An 18,153-nucleotide genomic window follows, 5' to 3' on the forward strand; every position below is an offset into this window, starting at 1 on the left:
TACATAATTTTTGTTAGCCCGGGGTCTATGCTGCATTAATTGTCTTCCGTTAAAATTAGCGCTAAATTTTGGGTCGTGTTCAGATCCGACTCAAAGTGAATCTTCTTTTTTTTTATATTTTGCTTCCATCAGTCTTAACTGTTAGGGCATTTAAAAGGTATGTGAGTGTTGCGGTCTTGCAACATCTTTAGCCGTTAGTAATTACTTAAGGAATACTAAATTAACACACTCAGTAACCCAGTGGGTTTTAAACATTCGTGCATTTCATAGGCGCCGGTTACCACGCAATTTACCTCGCGAATCTGTGTATGACTAGCATGTGATATCACTTTTTATTGTGTAGATAATGTTGGATCATTTAGGATGATAATTAGGATAGTAATCAGATATAGGAATTGGTATAGTGTATTTGTCGCTATGTATTGTTGCCGTTTTGAAGATATATTCTATGATAAGGGAAAATGTTATGTAAAAGTCTTTGATTATAGTTGTTTATTGTTTGGTCGATAATGTATGTAAGTTACTGTAATGCTTAAGCTCGTTTTTGTTGTCAATAATTAATAATGGTATTTACGTTTCTTGGTATTTTTGAGAATCAGGCAGATAGTCTTACTGCGGCAGAACATTAGCGCTAAGATACAAATAATCAGAACTCACGCTAAATTATTATTTACGATATATAAGGTCATAAAATTGGTGTAACCGAGATCGTAAAATTGGTCCCCGAATATCGTAAAAGTGAGGATATTAAAGAATTAGGTTGCTGCTGAAAAAACTGTCACTTATTTGTAAATTATTTGAATATTCACAAGACTGACTAGGTACGGTTTTATTTCATTATTGAAAACTGTTGCTAAATTCATTTCAAAGTCATTCCCCATCTACTATTTCGGTTCTGCTGGATTTACTCGTTATAATTGAAGTAATTATATAATATATAGGGCCTACTCGGAAAAGTAACAAGTATAACTCGTCGTCATTACTCTGCATAGTAATTACTCTGTGTTTGTCCCGCATTATTTCCAACTGTTTGTTATTAAGAATTATAACATTTACAATCGAAATTTGCCACAGAATACGTTTCTAAGGCGAAGTTCCGCAAGGGTACGGAGCGACGGAGCGTATATACGCACGTCGCAGACCGTCGACCTTCAGCTGCACGTGGAGAGTTGCCGCCTCTCGCTCGTCCAGCAAACCTTAAAGAGCTTACATCAGCCCTTCAATAAAAGATGCGGCTCCACGCAACCAATGGCTGTGCTCAGGGTGAGATCAAACTACTCTGAGCATGCTTGAGCGGATGGAACTTTGGTGTTGCTATAACGTCAATCAGAAGTAATTAATCGTTTATTTTCATTGTATAATAACCATAACAACGCAAACACTTAAAATGAAGAAAGTATTTTACTGCTCAACATGCGATAAGCAAGTGGTTAACAAACGCCATATTGTTATCGCGCGACATCATGACTCCTGTCAATCATCTGTAAAGTTCAATTATGCAGAAAGCAATTAAAACCTAACTAATAGAGTACGAAAATCGAATAAAGTTGGTTTATTCATTCAATATAGGAGCTGATTTGTTCCTTTAAAAGAAATATTGAATCTATTCGAAAAGACGGTATACGTTGGGGTTTAATATAATTCGAAATCGAAGTAGAAATTGCTTTGGTGCCGGCCAATTTATTATAAATCTGCTTGCATTTCGTTGAATTTGAAATCTACTTTGCGTTTCGTTTGGTCGTTGACCAAAAATACTAGTTTGATGTTTAAATACGACAAAACGCAACAGGCCATTGGTAGTTGTGATTTGCATAGTTAAAAATGCCTATTTTAGTTCCTCTTGATGGATTTGTAGCAATAGTCCAAATCATTGCTTGGCCCGAACTTTTTGGATATGTCGGATACCAACGCACGTAAACACTCCCACCAGTTGAACTTCGTATTTCTCCGTTCTGTGCAAATAAGCGGGAATTTATTTTGCCCACCACAATGTAATAATTATGGCGATTATTTAACTTGACCGAAGTCCAAACTTTTGTTAAAATTAAGATAAAATTTACACGGTTAAAATTTGTCAAACTTATTTAAAGTCAAATTCGTTTACAGAATGCAAAAATGCCGAAAAATTGTAACAAAATAATAAATACTGCAATAATCTTTATTAAACATGTTTAACGTCTTAGGTTGGTCTAACTTCGATTTTAGTTTTCAGCTGTAAATCTCTGATTTGGACAAATGTGTTATTAATCATTTATTAATCAGTATTTGATGCGTGTATTTGGTGGTTATTTGCAATTATCGCGTTGGTTATTTTGACGAAATGATAGCTCTTTGGTATTTTTATGAACTAATTTAAACAACTAAAATGGTTGTGAGTTGTGACGCATTGAGCACAGATATAGGATTGCGTGACGCATTTGAGCACAGATAAAAATGTAGCCTACAACCACAGAGCACAGAAACGCCTAGAACGGGTGAATAACGACGCCAAAACACAAATACAGTTCTTCATACAACAATGCGTGGTTTAAACCGAAGTATTCCTGACTGTCCTTTAAAATTCAGTGGAAGCTTCGGTGGAATTTTACACAAATACAGTTGCGTAACCGTCTGAAGTCGCATTGGTAACTATACAACGAACTTATGTATTAGGATGAACCGCAACATTTATTAAGTTTTAAGTTAGAATCACCCACCTCGTAAGTTGACGCCAACCAAACATTCGCGGCATTGTAGGTTCGTTGGTCCAAGTATGTATTCCAGGCACGCTGAATGTAAGAATACAGCGCCTCGTACATTTTCTGGCTCTCAATATCAACCAGAGTTCCGTTGTAAAACCGACAAAGTCTTTCTGCCGCAGCTTTGCCTTGTCCGTCCTCCTTAGATGCAACAGTTTGTGGAAGCCAGAAGCAAGATCCGTTAAAAAGAACCCCAGGGCATTGCGTCAGTTCTAAACCATCATAAAAATTGTTAAAGCGATTAACAAATGGAAATACATTTATCGTTCAAATTGCTATATCATACACAGTATTTTGTATTATGTTTACTTCCAAGCTTTACAAGAGGGGTTACGTTTAGATGTTACTGTTCAAACAATTTTTACGCAAGAATCTAACCTTTAATTTTCTCGTCAATTTTTTGTTCAATTCTGTTCCAATCAACAGTTGGTTGTGGTCCTGTGGGGCCAATCGGCCAGCTAAGCCCCTCGGGCCTCTCCGCCCTGGAGGTGCTCGACTTCCCCTACTGGTTGTTGAGCTTCCTCCGGTGTTGAATTGTTGCATCTCGAACAAGCTTCCAATTGGTTTGCACACCAAGAAGTCGTTGGAATGAACTTGTCCGTAGGCGAGCGAATTGCAGGCTTGCAGCAAAACTAGAATTGAAACGCCAAGTTGAAGCATTCTTCTGTAGTTGTAGTTTATCATCTTTCTTGAGATACCTTTGAATTTGAGTGACGTTGCTGTGAATTGTCGTTCTTATATAGCATTTGAAACGACTCGTTCCGTTGGTAAGTGTAGCCATATTTGACGAACTCTCCTTGTATGGTTCTTCCATCTACTCGGTCATTGCGCCTGGTGTGACCCGGCTTTCTCTTATAAGGTTTCGGAATGTTCAGTTGCGTAAGTCGAAACGTATTCTTGCATTGATAATGCCGTATTTGACGAATTCCAAAGGTTGTGGCTTTAATATAACCTGAGGCAATTTTACATTTTTTTTAAAGCGCGCAAAAGGGCAAAAGTGCCCTTTTCATGAAAATTTCACAACGTTACATATTATGCGACGGAAATCATAAAGCAGCGTTGTACACGCATTTTTTATAAGAAACTTGGCTTAAGACGAGTACTTAAAGTTTCTAAAATTTTCAATTGTTTTCTATTATTTTAGAGAACAATAGAACAAAAGAATCTATGAAATCCGAGTACTCAGTTTCTTATAGAGGGTTTCTTATGAAAAAAATGCGCGTAGTCAATTGGGGGCCTAGATCCCTAATCCAAACTTTCAGAAAGAATTAAAATGTTACTGTTTATGGGTATTTTCGTTTTTTGCCAGGCTCTTCAGACAAACTACCTGACAACGCCTATGGCATAAATTAACATTTTTAAGTCAATTAAGCCCAATGCACACCGCCGTCGTTATCGTGTCGTCAGCGCCTTCCGACGCGACGCCGACGAGCGCTCACGTATGCCAATGCACATTGCACAACGCGTCAGAGCATACGGAGAGAAGCGAATTTTTGCGGCTCTCCCGACGCGTTAAGTGCTTGCTACGACGGCCCGATCAAATAGGATTCAATACTACTTCGTCGGGCGTCGTTAGCGCGTCGGGAAGCTCTTTGTTGGAAAATTGTTGGTTTATAGTTTTGGCAAACGCCACCTTATTCTTTATCACCTGTTTTATAAATGGTATTATAGTATCATTGGTCACACCTACGAAATATATGACAAACGACAATAGACAACAAAACCAAATATGCTGGGCTACCCGAAAAAAATAAGCGATTTCTGAATAAACGCACCGAAGGCGCCTATAATTTGGCTTTTTACGTCCTATTATTTGCAAGTTTTGTGGTTTTACGCTCATTCTAAAATGTCCTAATACGGCCAAAGGAACACCAGCCATAGAACTGAAATTAGAACAACACCAACGTCAGAATAAAACAAATTTCGGAACTATAATACCTATCGTAATAACGTCTAAATCAGAATAAGTCCTAAACCCGTCGGGATGTTAGTTAAAAAAATGTTTTGAAGTTCGCTCTCCGGCGATTGGACGTAACATAGGTTTTAAAAAAGTTTTAACTATGAAGGAAAGTTCATAAATTTACATCTGGATTATTGCCAATGTTTTCTGTAGATCCTTGCGAGCGATCCTAGCGATCCTTGCGATCCTTGCGATCCTTGTGATTCTAGCGATCCTTGCGAGCGATCCTAGCGATCCTTGCGATCCTTGCGAGCGATCCTAGCGATCCTTGCGAGCGATCCTAGCGATCCTTGCGATCCTTGCGATCCTTGCGATCCTTGCGATCCTTGCGATCCTTGCGAGCGATCCTAGCGATCCTTGCGATTCTTGCGAGCGATCCTAGCGATCCTAGCGATCCTTGCGATCCTTGCGAGCGATCCTAGCGATCCTTGCGATCCTTGCGATCCTTGCGAGCGATCCTAGCGATCCTAGCGATCCTAGCGAGCGATCCCAGCGATCCTTGCGATCCTAGCGAGCGATCCTTGCGAGCGATCCTAGCGATCCTTGCGATCCTTGCGTGCGATCCTAGCGATCCTTGCGATCCTTGCGAGCGATCCTAGCGATCCTTGCGAGCGATCCTAGCGATCCTTGCGATCCTTGCAATCCTTGCGATCCTTGCGAGCGATCCTAGCGATCCTTGCGATCCTTGCGAGCGATCCTAGCGATCCTTGCGATCCTGTATACTTTAGATGTACCGCTTGCGAAACGCTGAAAACGCACAGTTCGGCGATTTGGTCACGCATCAGTGGACAACGGTCACGTGTTTAGTGACGTCAATTAGGCAATTTCGAGTAATATTGCATATTAAATGCTATACTATCCAACTTTTTAAATATTTACCTGCGCACTGCGCCCGCACACCAACCAAAAATTGCGCAGTGATTCAAGTATTCTATGAACGCTGTAAGTTTAATATAAATTCGCAATTTACAACTTTCGGTAGCCTGATGGTTTATTTTCAGCCGCGCAAGTTCAAGTCGAAATTTTATTTTCAGCCGCGCATTTTTTCAGCTGCAAAACATCTCCCCCGCGCAATATCCAAAGTTTCCAATCTGGCAACCCTAGACCTGCTTCAGTGCTTCCCGTACCCAACAGACGTTCACACAAATTCCTTTGGAAAAATATCCGGTGTGCACCTTCCACAGAATGTAGATTGGCACCCTGAGGTGTACAATGCACCATATTGAAAAGCACTGTTCTCCACCAGCGTCGTATGTCATTTGTGTATTAAAAATACATCCAAGCGGTAAGTATTACACAAATTTAGAAACACTGTTTTAGGATCAGCTTCATAAATAACATTTAAAAAATAAGGTTGTTTTACACTTAAATATGATCGTGCTGTTTTTTTCAATCGAATAAGAAAAACAATAAATGGGTAAGAAACAGAAAAAATGTTGCCATACCTCTACTATAACACATATATATAATTAACTATATTACATATCAGGGTATTATTGTACTTTTAATATTTTACTATTTTATTATTTTCTAAATTAAAGGTAAGCATATTTTTCATTTAGAAAGATTGCCAATCCTGATCAGGATAACTGAATTTATTGAGCTTTTCCAAAGGCAACTTGTGAACTACATAAATGGGTGCTGTTATCGTTGGCCAATACTTCTTCAAATGGACTTCACATAATACACATTGTGTATATGTACGTTTCAGTTTTAAATGGATTAAATATTTCAGCTGTGTTTGTTTAACATATTTTTAACGTATTAATTGGTACGCAAATGATTTACACATTGTCTGAATTTTATCGTATTAAGTACAAACAAATATTTTCAATACTTTCTATACCAAGTTAAATAGTTTACTTTAATCTATTAGTGCTGGTCTGGAATGCTATCACTTTTTTACAGTAATAAAATCAGTTGTCAAAATTAAAATTCCAAGAAATAAATGAATACGGAAGAATAAATTTTATCATAACACTTGACCCACCCAAACGCTAACTTGCACCCTAACCAATACAAATATTGTTAGCAATATAAATCCCCGAGCAAAAGAGTGGTAGGATTCTAGACCAGCTCCGATCTATGGTTTACACAAGGGCTTTGGAGCCTGAGCCCCGGAGCTGTGCATTTTTACCAGAGTTGAAGCAGTTAGTTTAAAAAATTTCTCCGGCTTTGATCTATTTTTTAAGATGTTATGCTACTACTAATGCCTGAATTTACATTATTTAACAGCAATCCTTTACAAATTTGAGAATTGTTGCTTCTTTTTTCTAACTAGTTTAGTGGAGTTTTTTTTATTTAGGTGTTTTGTTTGGGAATATTTTGAAATGATAGATATTGCAAATTAAGTGTTCATCCTTAAACCTCAGTTGTTGACCTAATGGAGCCGGAGCAGTGGTAGCAATAAGCTCTGGAGCTAGAGCCGAAGCCATTTAACATTTACGCCTGCTCCAAAGCTCTGGTTTACACCCAAATAAAATTTAGAAGTTGGTTTAGTTGGGTTAAAAAAAACATTTCATAGATGCTTTTTTTATTTTAAAAACTTTATTTTTTGGTAAAACTATAGATTTTAGTTATTTTTTTGTTGTTTTAAGATGTTTTCTGTTTTGCAGTTTATACAACTTTTCATTACCTGATTCTGATGGATGTTGAAGATCACAATTTTATCTAATTACTTTCCTCAGTTGAACTTCATTCATCCCTTTTAACAAATGCGACTTTGTAAGGGACATCAAAATGCTTGTTAATGTTATTTCCAAAAGTAACCATATTTACCACTGGCAATAACAAATCAACTTTCTATCAAATATTTGCATTTAATATTATTCTTTCTACAGTAGTATAATTTACAAAAAATAAAATATTAAAATTGCAAACTGAATTATTTACAAGTCATTTCTAACTATAAGTAACATATTCCATGTTAAAGTTCGATTTTTTTTAATATTACGATTTTATAAACATTTATACATGCATAATTAGTATTTATTCAAGGTTATTTTACAGCCGATTATGTGATTTCTAAAAAATCATTTGTATGAGGTTATTACTTGCAAAAATTTTCTTTAGATTTGTAAATAAATTTCACTTAAGTTGTAACTTGTCTACTTAAGTTGTAACTTGTCTACTTAAGTTGTCAATTGTGTAGTAAATGGATTATACTCGAACATGTGACAAGTATAACTTTATTTTAAGACTTTTTATATAACTCTGTTTAGATTAACTTTGTTTTTAAGATTTTTTTAATAATTGTACTACTAATTTTTTTGTATAGCCTATGTATTTTACTTATAGGAACTGACAATGCCAGAAAAGGATGAAATATACATTTCTTTCACAAAAGTCTGATCCTGGTTTTACTCTGGTTTTTGAACTTAGAGTTTTATTGTTGAAGTATAACTCATTGTTATTAATGTGCAAGTATTTTTTCTGCACAATTGCTAATATTTTTTAATGTGTTTTAACATTTACCGAAGTACCTAAAGTGATTCGCCATATATTGTGTAAAGGTCATAACGATTTCGTCAAGTTTAAATTTTCTCTTATTAATATTCGTATAGAATAACGTGCGCGAATGTCCATGGGGTGAAGTTCCGTAAGGGAAAGGAACGTATACAAACCTTCAAGAGCTTGAATCAGCATTTTAAGAGAAGATGCGGTTCCACGCAACCAATAGCTGTGCTTAGGGTAATATTCTAAACTGCTCTGAGCATGTTTAGGCGGATGGAACTTTAGTATTACTACAACTCAAACGAGCGTCGTTAATTGTTTATTTACATTGTATAATTCATATAATAACGCAAACGCTTAAAATGATCAATACACTTCAATGCTCAACATGCGATGAGCAAGTGGCTAATAAATGACACATTTTTAATAGTATTACAAAGCAAAATGTTCTTTAATCGTCGATGTTAGTTTGATGTTTTAATGCGACAAAGTGGGACGGGCAATTGGTAGTTGAGGTCTCTGATATTAGACATGCCAATACTAGATCCTCTTGATGGATTTGTTGCAATATTCCAATAGACCGCTTGACCCGAACCTGATGGACGACCCGGAAACCAACGCACGTAAACACTTCCACCAGTTGAACTTCGTAGCTCTCCATTCTGTGCAGATAAAATGTAGAATTCCGATTTTGATAACTTGTGTCTTTTACATTCAGTGTATTGTAGGGCAGTGGTCTGCAACCTGTTGGGGTCGCCTAAAATTTTCGTGGGATCGCCATAACTCACCATATTCGTGCTCTTTTACTATTTACGCATTTCTTTACAATGACGTCACACTAATAAACGTGACTGAGTGCATCTTCTACATAAAAATGATTTTAGGCTCTTAAGAGCTGCTCAATCAGCTAACTTGACATTTAAGAAAAATTAGTTTCTAAGATTAAGCGCAGCGAGTGTCGCACTTTCGCAAATTGTTTTATTGCGAAATTCTTTTATTGAGTTTTAAAAGGACTGGATTTTCAAAACGTCAAATCTTGTTATTAACATTAGGCATGGTGGTTTGCATATATAAGAATTAGCCTTTAGATTCCTAATTATGAAAGTGGATGCAGCAAAACGCATTTCGTATAACTCGTTTAAAGTAAAATATTCAACGGTTTCAGCGAATATTTACTTTTGGACTTCGATACAATCAACGTCCCGACTTCAGACTCTGTCTAATTAGATCAAGGGTGTCCATCATAAGGCACGCGACCTAATAAAAAATGGCAAATTGTCAAAAAAGCTAAATTTGTTAAACAGCCAATTGTCATTGTTTATTCACAAATATAAAACAATTCCAGCAATTACGATACAAACAATTACTTCTGATATTGTAACATTATACTGTTTTGTTTTTTTGTATAAAAGCGCTTTTGGTATTAGAAAAAAATTAGTTGCTAAACTTTGGCACTGGAAAAAGTAATAAGTTAAAAATTGGCACGTCGGCATGTTTCCGTTGGACATCCCTTGAATTAGATTATTAAATGATACCGATCCGTCTGTTTTTAACCACATGGTTTGTGAAGTGGGATTCAACGCAATAAGCGTATTAAAAAAAGAAACATCGTAATCGCTTGGAAGTAGAGCATGACATGCGGTTAAGCTTATACAAAGCGAAGCCGCGTTTGCAAAACATCAGTGGATATATTGTTGAACCAATTTTTTCTTGTGTTAAATACAAATTCATTTGTTAAATATAACTTCCCCAAAGTAATCTTTTTTTTGCAAATGTGTACCCACAGTTCTCTGGAATTGAATAATTCACGCATATTCGCTCGTGTTACTTTGTTGGAACTATTTAAAATATTTTTACATTGATATCTGAAAACAATATGGGGTCGCAATGTAAATTCCGATTTCATTTTTGTTAAACTTGGATCGCTAATTAAAAAGGTTGGAGACCCCTGCTGTAGGGTATTTTAAACTGCTGTTTGCTTTAGAACAAAATGAAAAGTAAATGCATTAAGGATATGTATTTTTGTGCTAGTTAAATGTAAATTTATGTATTGCCGAACAAAGCAAAAATCCACCCACCTCGTATCTTGACGCCAACCAAACTTCCACGAAGTTATTATTTGGGTAGTCCACATACAAGTTCCACGCACGCTGTATGTACGAATACAGCGCCTCGTACATTTCCTCACTTTCAATGTCTACCAGAGTTCCGTTGTGAAATCGACAAAGACTTTCTGCTGCAACTTTGCCCTTTCCGTCCTTATAAGATGCAACGGTTTGTGGAAGCCAGAAACAAGATCCGTTGAATACAACGCCAGGACACTGCGACCATTCTGAAACATAAAATGTATACTTAATACAGAAAAATTATGTGAATATGTATTTTAGTTTATTCAAATAACTTTGACTAACATTCTAACCTTTAATTTTCTCGTCGATTTTTCGTTCAATTCTTTTCCAATCAACAGTTGGTTGTGGTCCTGTTGGGCCAATCGGGCCAGCTAGGCCTCTCGGGCCTCTTCGGCCTGGAGGTCCTGGACTTCCCCTCAGGGGCGTTGAGTTCCCTCCGGTGCTGAATTGTTGCATCTCGAACAAGCTGCCAATTGGTTTGCACACCAAGTAGTCGTTGGACTGAACTTGGCCGTAGGCGACTGAACTGCAGGCTTGCAGCAAAACTAGAAATGCAGCGCAAAATTGAAGCATTCTTTTGTTGTTGTAGTTTCTCCTTGAGATTGCCTTCGAGGTTGTGTGTCGGTGCTGTGATTCGCCGTACTTTTATAGACTTTGGAAAGACAGGTTTCGTTCGTATACTCAACCTTATATGGCGAACACTCTATTTATGGTTCATGCCAGCTGAAGTTGTTTTGCTCGCATTTGAAAGTTGTTTTGCTCGCGTTGTGAAACAGTCTGCACTCTTATAAGGTTACGCAATGTTCATTTGCTTACGTCAGAACGTCGTTTGACACATGGAGCCTTATTTGTCGAATTCCCAAGGTTCTGTTGGGTCAATTTCACCTGAGGCGGGTTTCTACAGTTTCATGAAAACATATGAGCACACACATTGGCATTTCGCAAGTAATGTACAGTTGAGCGTTTTGTACAGGTGCCATTAAAATTACCGAACTTTATAGTGTCAGTGCATCGGTAGTTCTTCTACAGAAACTCCATTTATGCAATCGCGTCACGTAGGCCTACTTTGGTCGCCACTGTTAATAAAATGGCATGGATATACATTTTGCGATAAATAACGCCATACCTCTTCCGCCATATAAATCCAATCGATTAATTGTTGTCTCTTGTCACAATGTATTTGTCAAACCAACATAATCAATGTCATTATCCATCCACGATGTTATTCCGGTAATATCGTGAATAACATTTTGTAGACAAAAAAAATCATAACAACGGTATTTATACTTTTATAGTTTGCAACCAAGCTTTGTAACGATTGCTGAGTAGGCCTAAATATAATATCGATAGCCTACTTTGCAAGCTGTGGCTTAACTCACTACTACATATTGTTATTTGTGATTCTATTCACTTAACGTGGTTATATGTTGTAGTTGATCGCAGAATCCTAAACAAAGTTTCGCCTGGATGAGCATGGCCCGGTTCTGCAAACCACACATAGGCTGCTGTGGGGCACGAGATTGGTTTAGTTGAAGCCTCCGACTCTCGTTTCAAGGTTGCTTGAAGGTTGCGTGCGTGTAACTCGTTAGCCAACCACAATACCTCTGGTGATTATTAATTGTATTATCTGATAAGCGAAACACCCAGTTGAAACTATAGAAGGCGAACAATCAACACTGTTAACAACACAGCACTGCTAACAACACAGAACCGCACAGCGCTGTCAACCGCACAACACGTTAACTGAGAAGAGGTCCCGTTTACAAGCGGATAGCGGCCTTAAGTAGCCACACACAATCGAACTGCTGACCGCCGAGATAATCGCGGAACAGCACATTTAGCATTTACACTTTGGTGCGAGTAGACAAAAAATCTGGGGCATAAGCCGTTACAGCGTAAATTGCACAATAAACACAAAATCTCTTAGTCGGTAAATAGCCGTGCGCTACACTACTACCGAGGAAGAACTATATTGTATAAAATTTTGTAAGCCAATTCAGTCGTAAACGTTTTTTGGTACGTTTTTCTCAGCGTCGTTATTAAAAACGGCTTGTTGACGTAAAATATTTCCGGTCTGTTGGCACAAACCTCCTATAGGCCTATACACCAGGGCTGCGGAGTCTTAAAAATAACCCGAGTCCGACTCTACTGCTTGTATTTTACCCATTTACGCAACTAAATTAGGGTGGGTATTCTGCAATCAACTCATATGGGTGTCATAATTGATCCACAGACAATACAACGTTTAAGCATATTTCACGATTTTCGATTACACTTTTACAACTTACATTTTGCCGCCTTCGGACTTTGGACTCGGGTAGTTTTACGTTGTCTTACTCGAGTCCCGAATTCGACTACAGCAAAACAAACTGACTCCGTCTAGTTCGACTCCGCAGCCCTGGCCTACTCACACTTAAGTCGTAATGGCGCGGCATCCAGGTAAAGAGCGATATTGATTCTGTTTGTTAATAGGCTCTTCTTATCAAGAACTGTAAATTGTTATCAACATATAACGCAGGCCTAACAATCAAAAATGTATGAGATCTGATTTCGCCTTCGTAAAAAAGCCACGTCAGGGTTTGTATTATGCAGGCCAATGATACCAGGTAAAAATGCGATTTGGTTTTCAAAAATCGGAATAATCGCTAAACGTATCGATCTAGCAAACTAACCTCGAAGGTAGGTTCTTCACTGTTTGAATACATAATTTTTGTTAGCCCGGGGTCTATGCTGCATTATTTGTCTTCCGTTAAAATTAGCGCTAAATTTTGGGTCGTGTTCAGATCCGACTCAAAGTGAAATCTTTTTATTGATTTTGCTTCCATCAGTCTTAGCTGTTAGGGTATTTAAAGCTTGCCATATGTGGGGACACTAAATAGCTAGGTTGTTACTAAAAAGGTTTTCCTTTCTCGTAGATGTATTAAATTCAGTTGCAAGACCGACTAGGTATAGGGTTTATGAAATGTGCGAATAAGTAATTATATAATACATTCTCGAACAAATATAAAACTCGTCGTCATTACTATGTATAGTAATTACTCTGTGTTCGACCAGAATTATAGCTAAATGTTTGTTATTAAGAATCATAACATTTACAATCGAAATTCGCCACAGAATACGTTACTGAGGCGAAGTTCCGCAAGGGCACGGAGCGTGTATACGCACGTCGCAGACCGTCGACCTTCAGCTGCACGTGGAGAGTTGACGCCTCTCGCTCATCCAGCAGACATTCAAGAGCTTGAATCAGCACTTGAAGAGGAGATGCGGCTCCACGCAACCAATGGCTGTGCTCAGGGTGAGATCAAACTATTCTGAGCATGCTTGAGCGGATAGAACTTTGGTGTTGCTATAACGTCAATCAGAAGTAATTAATCGTTTATTTTCATTGTATAATAACCATAACAACGCAAACACTTAAAATGAAGAAAGTATTTTACTGCTCAACATGCGATAAGCAAGTGGTTAATAAACGCCATATTATTGTCGCGCGACATCATGCCTCCTGTCAATCATCTGTAAAGTTCAATTATGCAGAAAGCAATTAAAACCTAACTAATAGAGTACGAAAATCGAATAAAGTTGGTTTATTCATTCAATATAGGAGCTGATTTGTTCCTTTAAAAGAAATATTGAATCTATTTGAAAAGACGGTATACGTTGGGGTTTAATATAATTCGAAATCGAAGTAGAAATTTATTTGTTGAAGGCCAATTTATTATAAATCTGCTTGCATTTCGTTGAATTTGAAATCTACTTTGCGTTTCGTTTGGTCGTTGACCAAAAATACTAGTTTGATGTTTAAATACGACAAAACGCAACAGGCCATTGGTGGTTGTGATTTGCATAGTTAAAAATGCCTATTTTAGTTCCTCTTGATGGATTTGAAGCAATAGTCCAAATCATTGCTTGGCCCGAACTTTTTGGATATGTCGGATACCAACGCACGTAAACACTCCCACCAGTTGAACTTCGTATTTCTCCATTCTGTGCAAATAAGCGGGAATTTATTTTGCCCACCACAGTGTAATAATTAGGGCGATTAACTTAAGCGAAGTCAAAACTTTTGTTAAAACTAAGTCAAAATTTTGTTAAAATTTAAAGGGTCAAAATTTGTCAAACTTATTTAAAATCAAATTCGTTTACAAAATGCAAAAATGCCGAAAAATTGTAATAATAAATACTGCAATAATCTTTATGAAACATGTTTAACGTCTTAGATTGGTCTAACTTCGATTTTGCTTTAGTTTTCAGCTGTAAATTTCTGATTTGGACAAATGTGTTATTAATCATTTATTAACCAGTATTTGATGCGTGTATTTGGTGGTTATTTGCAATTATCGCGTTGGTTATTTTGATGAAATGATAGCTCTTTGGTATTTTTATGAACTAATTGAAACAACTAAAATGGTTGTGACGCATTGAGCACAGATATAGGATTGCGTGACGCATTTGAGTACAGATAAAAATGTAGCCTACAACCACAGAGCACAGAAACGCCTAGAACGGGTGAATAACGACGCCAAAACACAAATACAGTTCTTTATACAACAATGCGTGGTTTAAACCGAAGTATTCCTGACTGTCCTTTAAAATTCAGTGGAAGCTTCGGTGGAATTTTACACAAATACAGTTGCGTAACCGTTTGAAGTCGCATTGGTAACTATACAACGAACTTATGTATTAGGATGAACCGCAACATTTATTAAGTTTTAAGTTAGAATCACCCACCTCGTAAGTTGACGCCAACCAAACATTCGCGGCATTGTAGGTTCGTTGGTCCAAGTATATATTCCAGGCATGCTGAATGTAAGAATACAGCGCCTCGTACATTTTCTGGCTCTCAATATCAACCAGAGTTCCGTTGTAAAACCGACAAAGTCTTTCTGCCGCAGTTTTGCCTTGTCCGTCCTCCTTAGATGCAACAGTTTGTGGAAGCCAGAAGCAAGATCCGTTAAAAACAACCCCAGGGCATTGTGTCAGTTCTAAACCATCATAAAAATTATTAAAGCGATTAACAAATGGAAATACATTTATCGTTTAAGTTGCTATATCATACACAGTATTTTGTAATATATTTACTTCCAATCTTTACAAGAGGGGTTACGTTTAGATGTTACTGTTCAAACAATTTTTACGCAAGAATCTAACCTTTAATTTTCTCGTCAATTTTTTGTTCAATTCTGTTCCAATCAACAGTTGGTTGTGGTCCTGTGGGGCCAATCGGCCAGCTAAGCCCCTCGGGCCTCTCCGCCCTGGAGGTCCTGGACTTCCCCTCAGTGGTGTTGAGCTCCCTCCGGTGTTGAATTGTTGCATCTCGAACAAGCTTCCAATTGGTTTGCACACCAATAAGTCGTTGGAATGAACTTGTCCGTAGGCGAGGGAATTGCAAACTTGCAGCAAAACTAGAATTGAAACGCCGAGTTGAAGCATTCTTCTGTAGTTGTAGTTTATCATCTTCCTTGAGATACCTTTGAATTTGTGTGTAGATGCTGTGAATTGTCGTTCTTATATAGCATTTGAAACGACTCGTTCCGTTGGTAAGTGTAGCCATATTTGACGAACTCTCCTTGTATGGTTCTTCCATCTACTCGGTCATTGCGCCTGGTGTGACCCGGCTTTCTCTTATAAGGTTTCGGAATGTTCACTTGCGTAAGTCGAAACGTATTCTTGCATTGATAATGCCGTATTTGACGAATTCCAAAGGTTGTGGCTTTAATATAACCTGAGGCAATTTTGCATTTTTTTCAAAGCGCGCAAAAGGGCAAAAGTGCCCCTTTCATGAAAATTTCACAACGTTACATATTATGCGACGGAAATCATAAAGCAGCGTTGTACACGCATTTTTTATAAGAAACTTGGCTTAAGACGAGTACTTAAAGTTTCTAAAATTTTCAATTGTTTTCTATTATTTTAGAGAACAATAGAAAAAAGAATCTATGAAATCCGAGTACTCAGTTTCTTATAGAGGGTTTCTTATGAAAAAAAATGCGCGTAGCCAATTGGGGGCCTAGATCCCTAATCCAAACTTTCAGAAAGAATTAAAATGTTACTGTTTATGGGTATTTTCGTTTTTTGCCAGGCTCCTCAGACAGACATCCCGACAACGCCTATGGCATAACTTAACATTTTAAGTCAATTAAGCCCAATGCACACCACCGTCGTTATCATGTCGTCAGCGCCTTCCGACGCGACGCCGACGAGCGCTCACGTATGCCAATGCACATTGCACACCGCGTCAGAGCATACGAAGAGAAGCGAATTTTTGCGGCTCTCCCGACGCGTTAAGTGCTTGCTACGACGGCCCGATCAAATAGGATTCAATACTACTTCGTCGAGCGTCGTTAGCGCGTCGGGAAGCTCTTTGTTGGAAAAATGTTGGTTTATAGTTTTGGCAAACGCCACCTTATTATTTATCACCTGTTGAAGGCTTTTCGGCTGTAAACGCTAAATGTCGTTATGTTTTACGTAAATTGTTAAACTTAAATGTGAAAAGTTGTGTTCAATATTATAAGTAATAATTGTATTATATTCCGGCTCGCCGTAAAAATGCGAATATGAGACACCATGAACTTATCAAAATTAGTAGCTCCAAATCTTGCCAATCACAAAAAATTCACCAAATTTTGCAGTTACTAAACTACCACCCGATCCTTCATAAATTACTGTGGTTCTGGGTGAAACTTTTCCGCGGTTGACTGAAGTTTGCGGCAGCAGGGTTTTGCTGTAGACATCCGATGTTGGAACAACTTGTGACTTGTACCTTTGCTGCCATGTAGCGGATGAATAAAAATAAAGTTTGGCCGCACAAGGCGTGTTTTTGATTGGTTATTTAAAAAAAGGTTGTTTGAACCCCCTTTCAACCATACGTTTGTTCATGGTTCTTGGCAGCTGACGTCACAATACCACATTGCTCCTTGGTTTCCACAAAGAATCGAAGATTTGGATCGATTTGCAAACCAGATTTTATCCTACGGGTCAGAACTCGACTCGGATCACCCGGTGAGCATTTGTTTGTGGGTCAAAAGAGATCTGATATTTGAAGAATAGCTTTGTTTGAAAGGGATTTTAAATTGCAGACCTGTCATAAATATAAGGTTAAAAGTTGAATACCGATTGGAATTAGTAAGAAAAGTTGTAAAAGTGTTTCAATCGTCATTAACCATCAGTAACAGTCAGTAAGTATGTTGCTCATATTTGCAATGAATCTAAATTGTTTTTGTATGTTTTTTCCAGGAGCATTAATACCTCTGGCAAAGCTGTTGAAACTGAGACTGTTTTATCTCAAAACGGTGAGCCTTTTTCTGTAATGTATTTTGCTTCATTAACTCGAATTCAATCACGGTCAGGGTTCAGCCTCGCCGGAGCGGCGCAAGTGGCGACTGTTTAAAACAGAAAAATTTAATCAAAAAAACATTATTTTTTTTTTCTCAATATAGTACAAAAATTGAAAACAAATAACCAAATTTTAAAGAACCTTAAAAATTACCAGAGGGGCTATTGGAAAAATATCACGCCTGGTAGCAGCCTTTTATATCAGTGCTGTAATAATGGCTTTAAGTCAATTACTTGCACTATCATATATACAAAGGTATAGATATGCAACAACCTGCACCCTGCCTTGACAAGGAGGTCTAACACCTCGTAACGTCACACATAATAACACAAAAGGTGTTCGGTTCGGCGATCGCGATCCTGAAAAGCCAATAAACAATCTACAACTGAAATACTTGGACTAGCAGCAAACTTTTCACAATTTTACGGTGTTATAAACAAGTCATTAGGAAAAAAATTAAATTCACATCTAGCCATTTGCGAAAAATATATAACTTTAAATTATTGAAATCGATAAACTTGTCTGATCCTTAGAGATATT

General features: G+C 37.6%; 2 protein-coding genes and 1 long non-coding RNA gene across 3 annotated transcripts in view; 2 read left to right on the top strand and 1 right to left on the bottom strand.

The window, feature by feature from the left end:
- Positions 1 to 18,153, top strand: part of LOC146162637 (E3 ubiquitin-protein ligase UBR5-like) — a 49,390-nt gene that overhangs the window by 24,568 nt on the left and 6,669 nt on the right. The window lies entirely within an intron of this gene.
- LOC146162638 (uncharacterized) lies at positions 1,599 to 3,422 on the bottom strand. Its single transcript, XM_083385259.1, has 4 exons — positions 3,312 to 3,422; positions 3,117 to 3,240; positions 2,697 to 2,950; positions 1,599 to 1,952 (listed from the first exon to the last, which is right to left on the bottom strand). Exons 1-4 carry the CDS (start codon positions 3,420 to 3,422, stop codon positions 1,767 to 1,769), a joined length of 675 nt encoding a protein of 224 aa, XP_083241385.1. The 3' UTR covers positions 1,599 to 1,766.
- Positions 5,536 to 7,528, top strand: LOC146162639 (uncharacterized). Its single transcript, XR_014494718.1, has 3 exons — positions 5,536 to 5,983; positions 6,261 to 6,398; positions 7,314 to 7,528. It is a non-coding gene; the product is annotated as an uncharacterized LOC146162639 (long non-coding RNA).

Source organism: Ascidiella aspersa, chromosome 3 (genome assembly GCF_963924565.1).
Source record: "Ascidiella aspersa chromosome 3, kaAscAspe10.2, whole genome shotgun sequence".
In the NCBI taxonomy this organism is placed as follows: Eukaryota; Metazoa; Chordata; class Ascidiacea; order Phlebobranchia; family Ascidiidae; genus Ascidiella; species Ascidiella aspersa.

Bases quoted from the DNA above. Each gene is read 5' to 3' on its own strand.
- LOC146162638 (XM_083385259.1), bottom strand. From the start codon at position 3,422: ATGATAAACTACAACTACAGAAGAATGCTTCAACTTGGCGTTTCAATT. The intron at 3,241-3,311 runs GTGTGCAAACCA...AACAACCAGTAG, and splicing joins TTCATTCCAACGACTTCTTG to GGGAAGTCGAGCACCTCCAG. The intron at 2,951-3,116 runs GTTAGATTCTTG...ATGATGGTTTAG, and splicing joins AATTGACGAGAAAATTAAAG to AACTGACGCAATGCCCTGGG.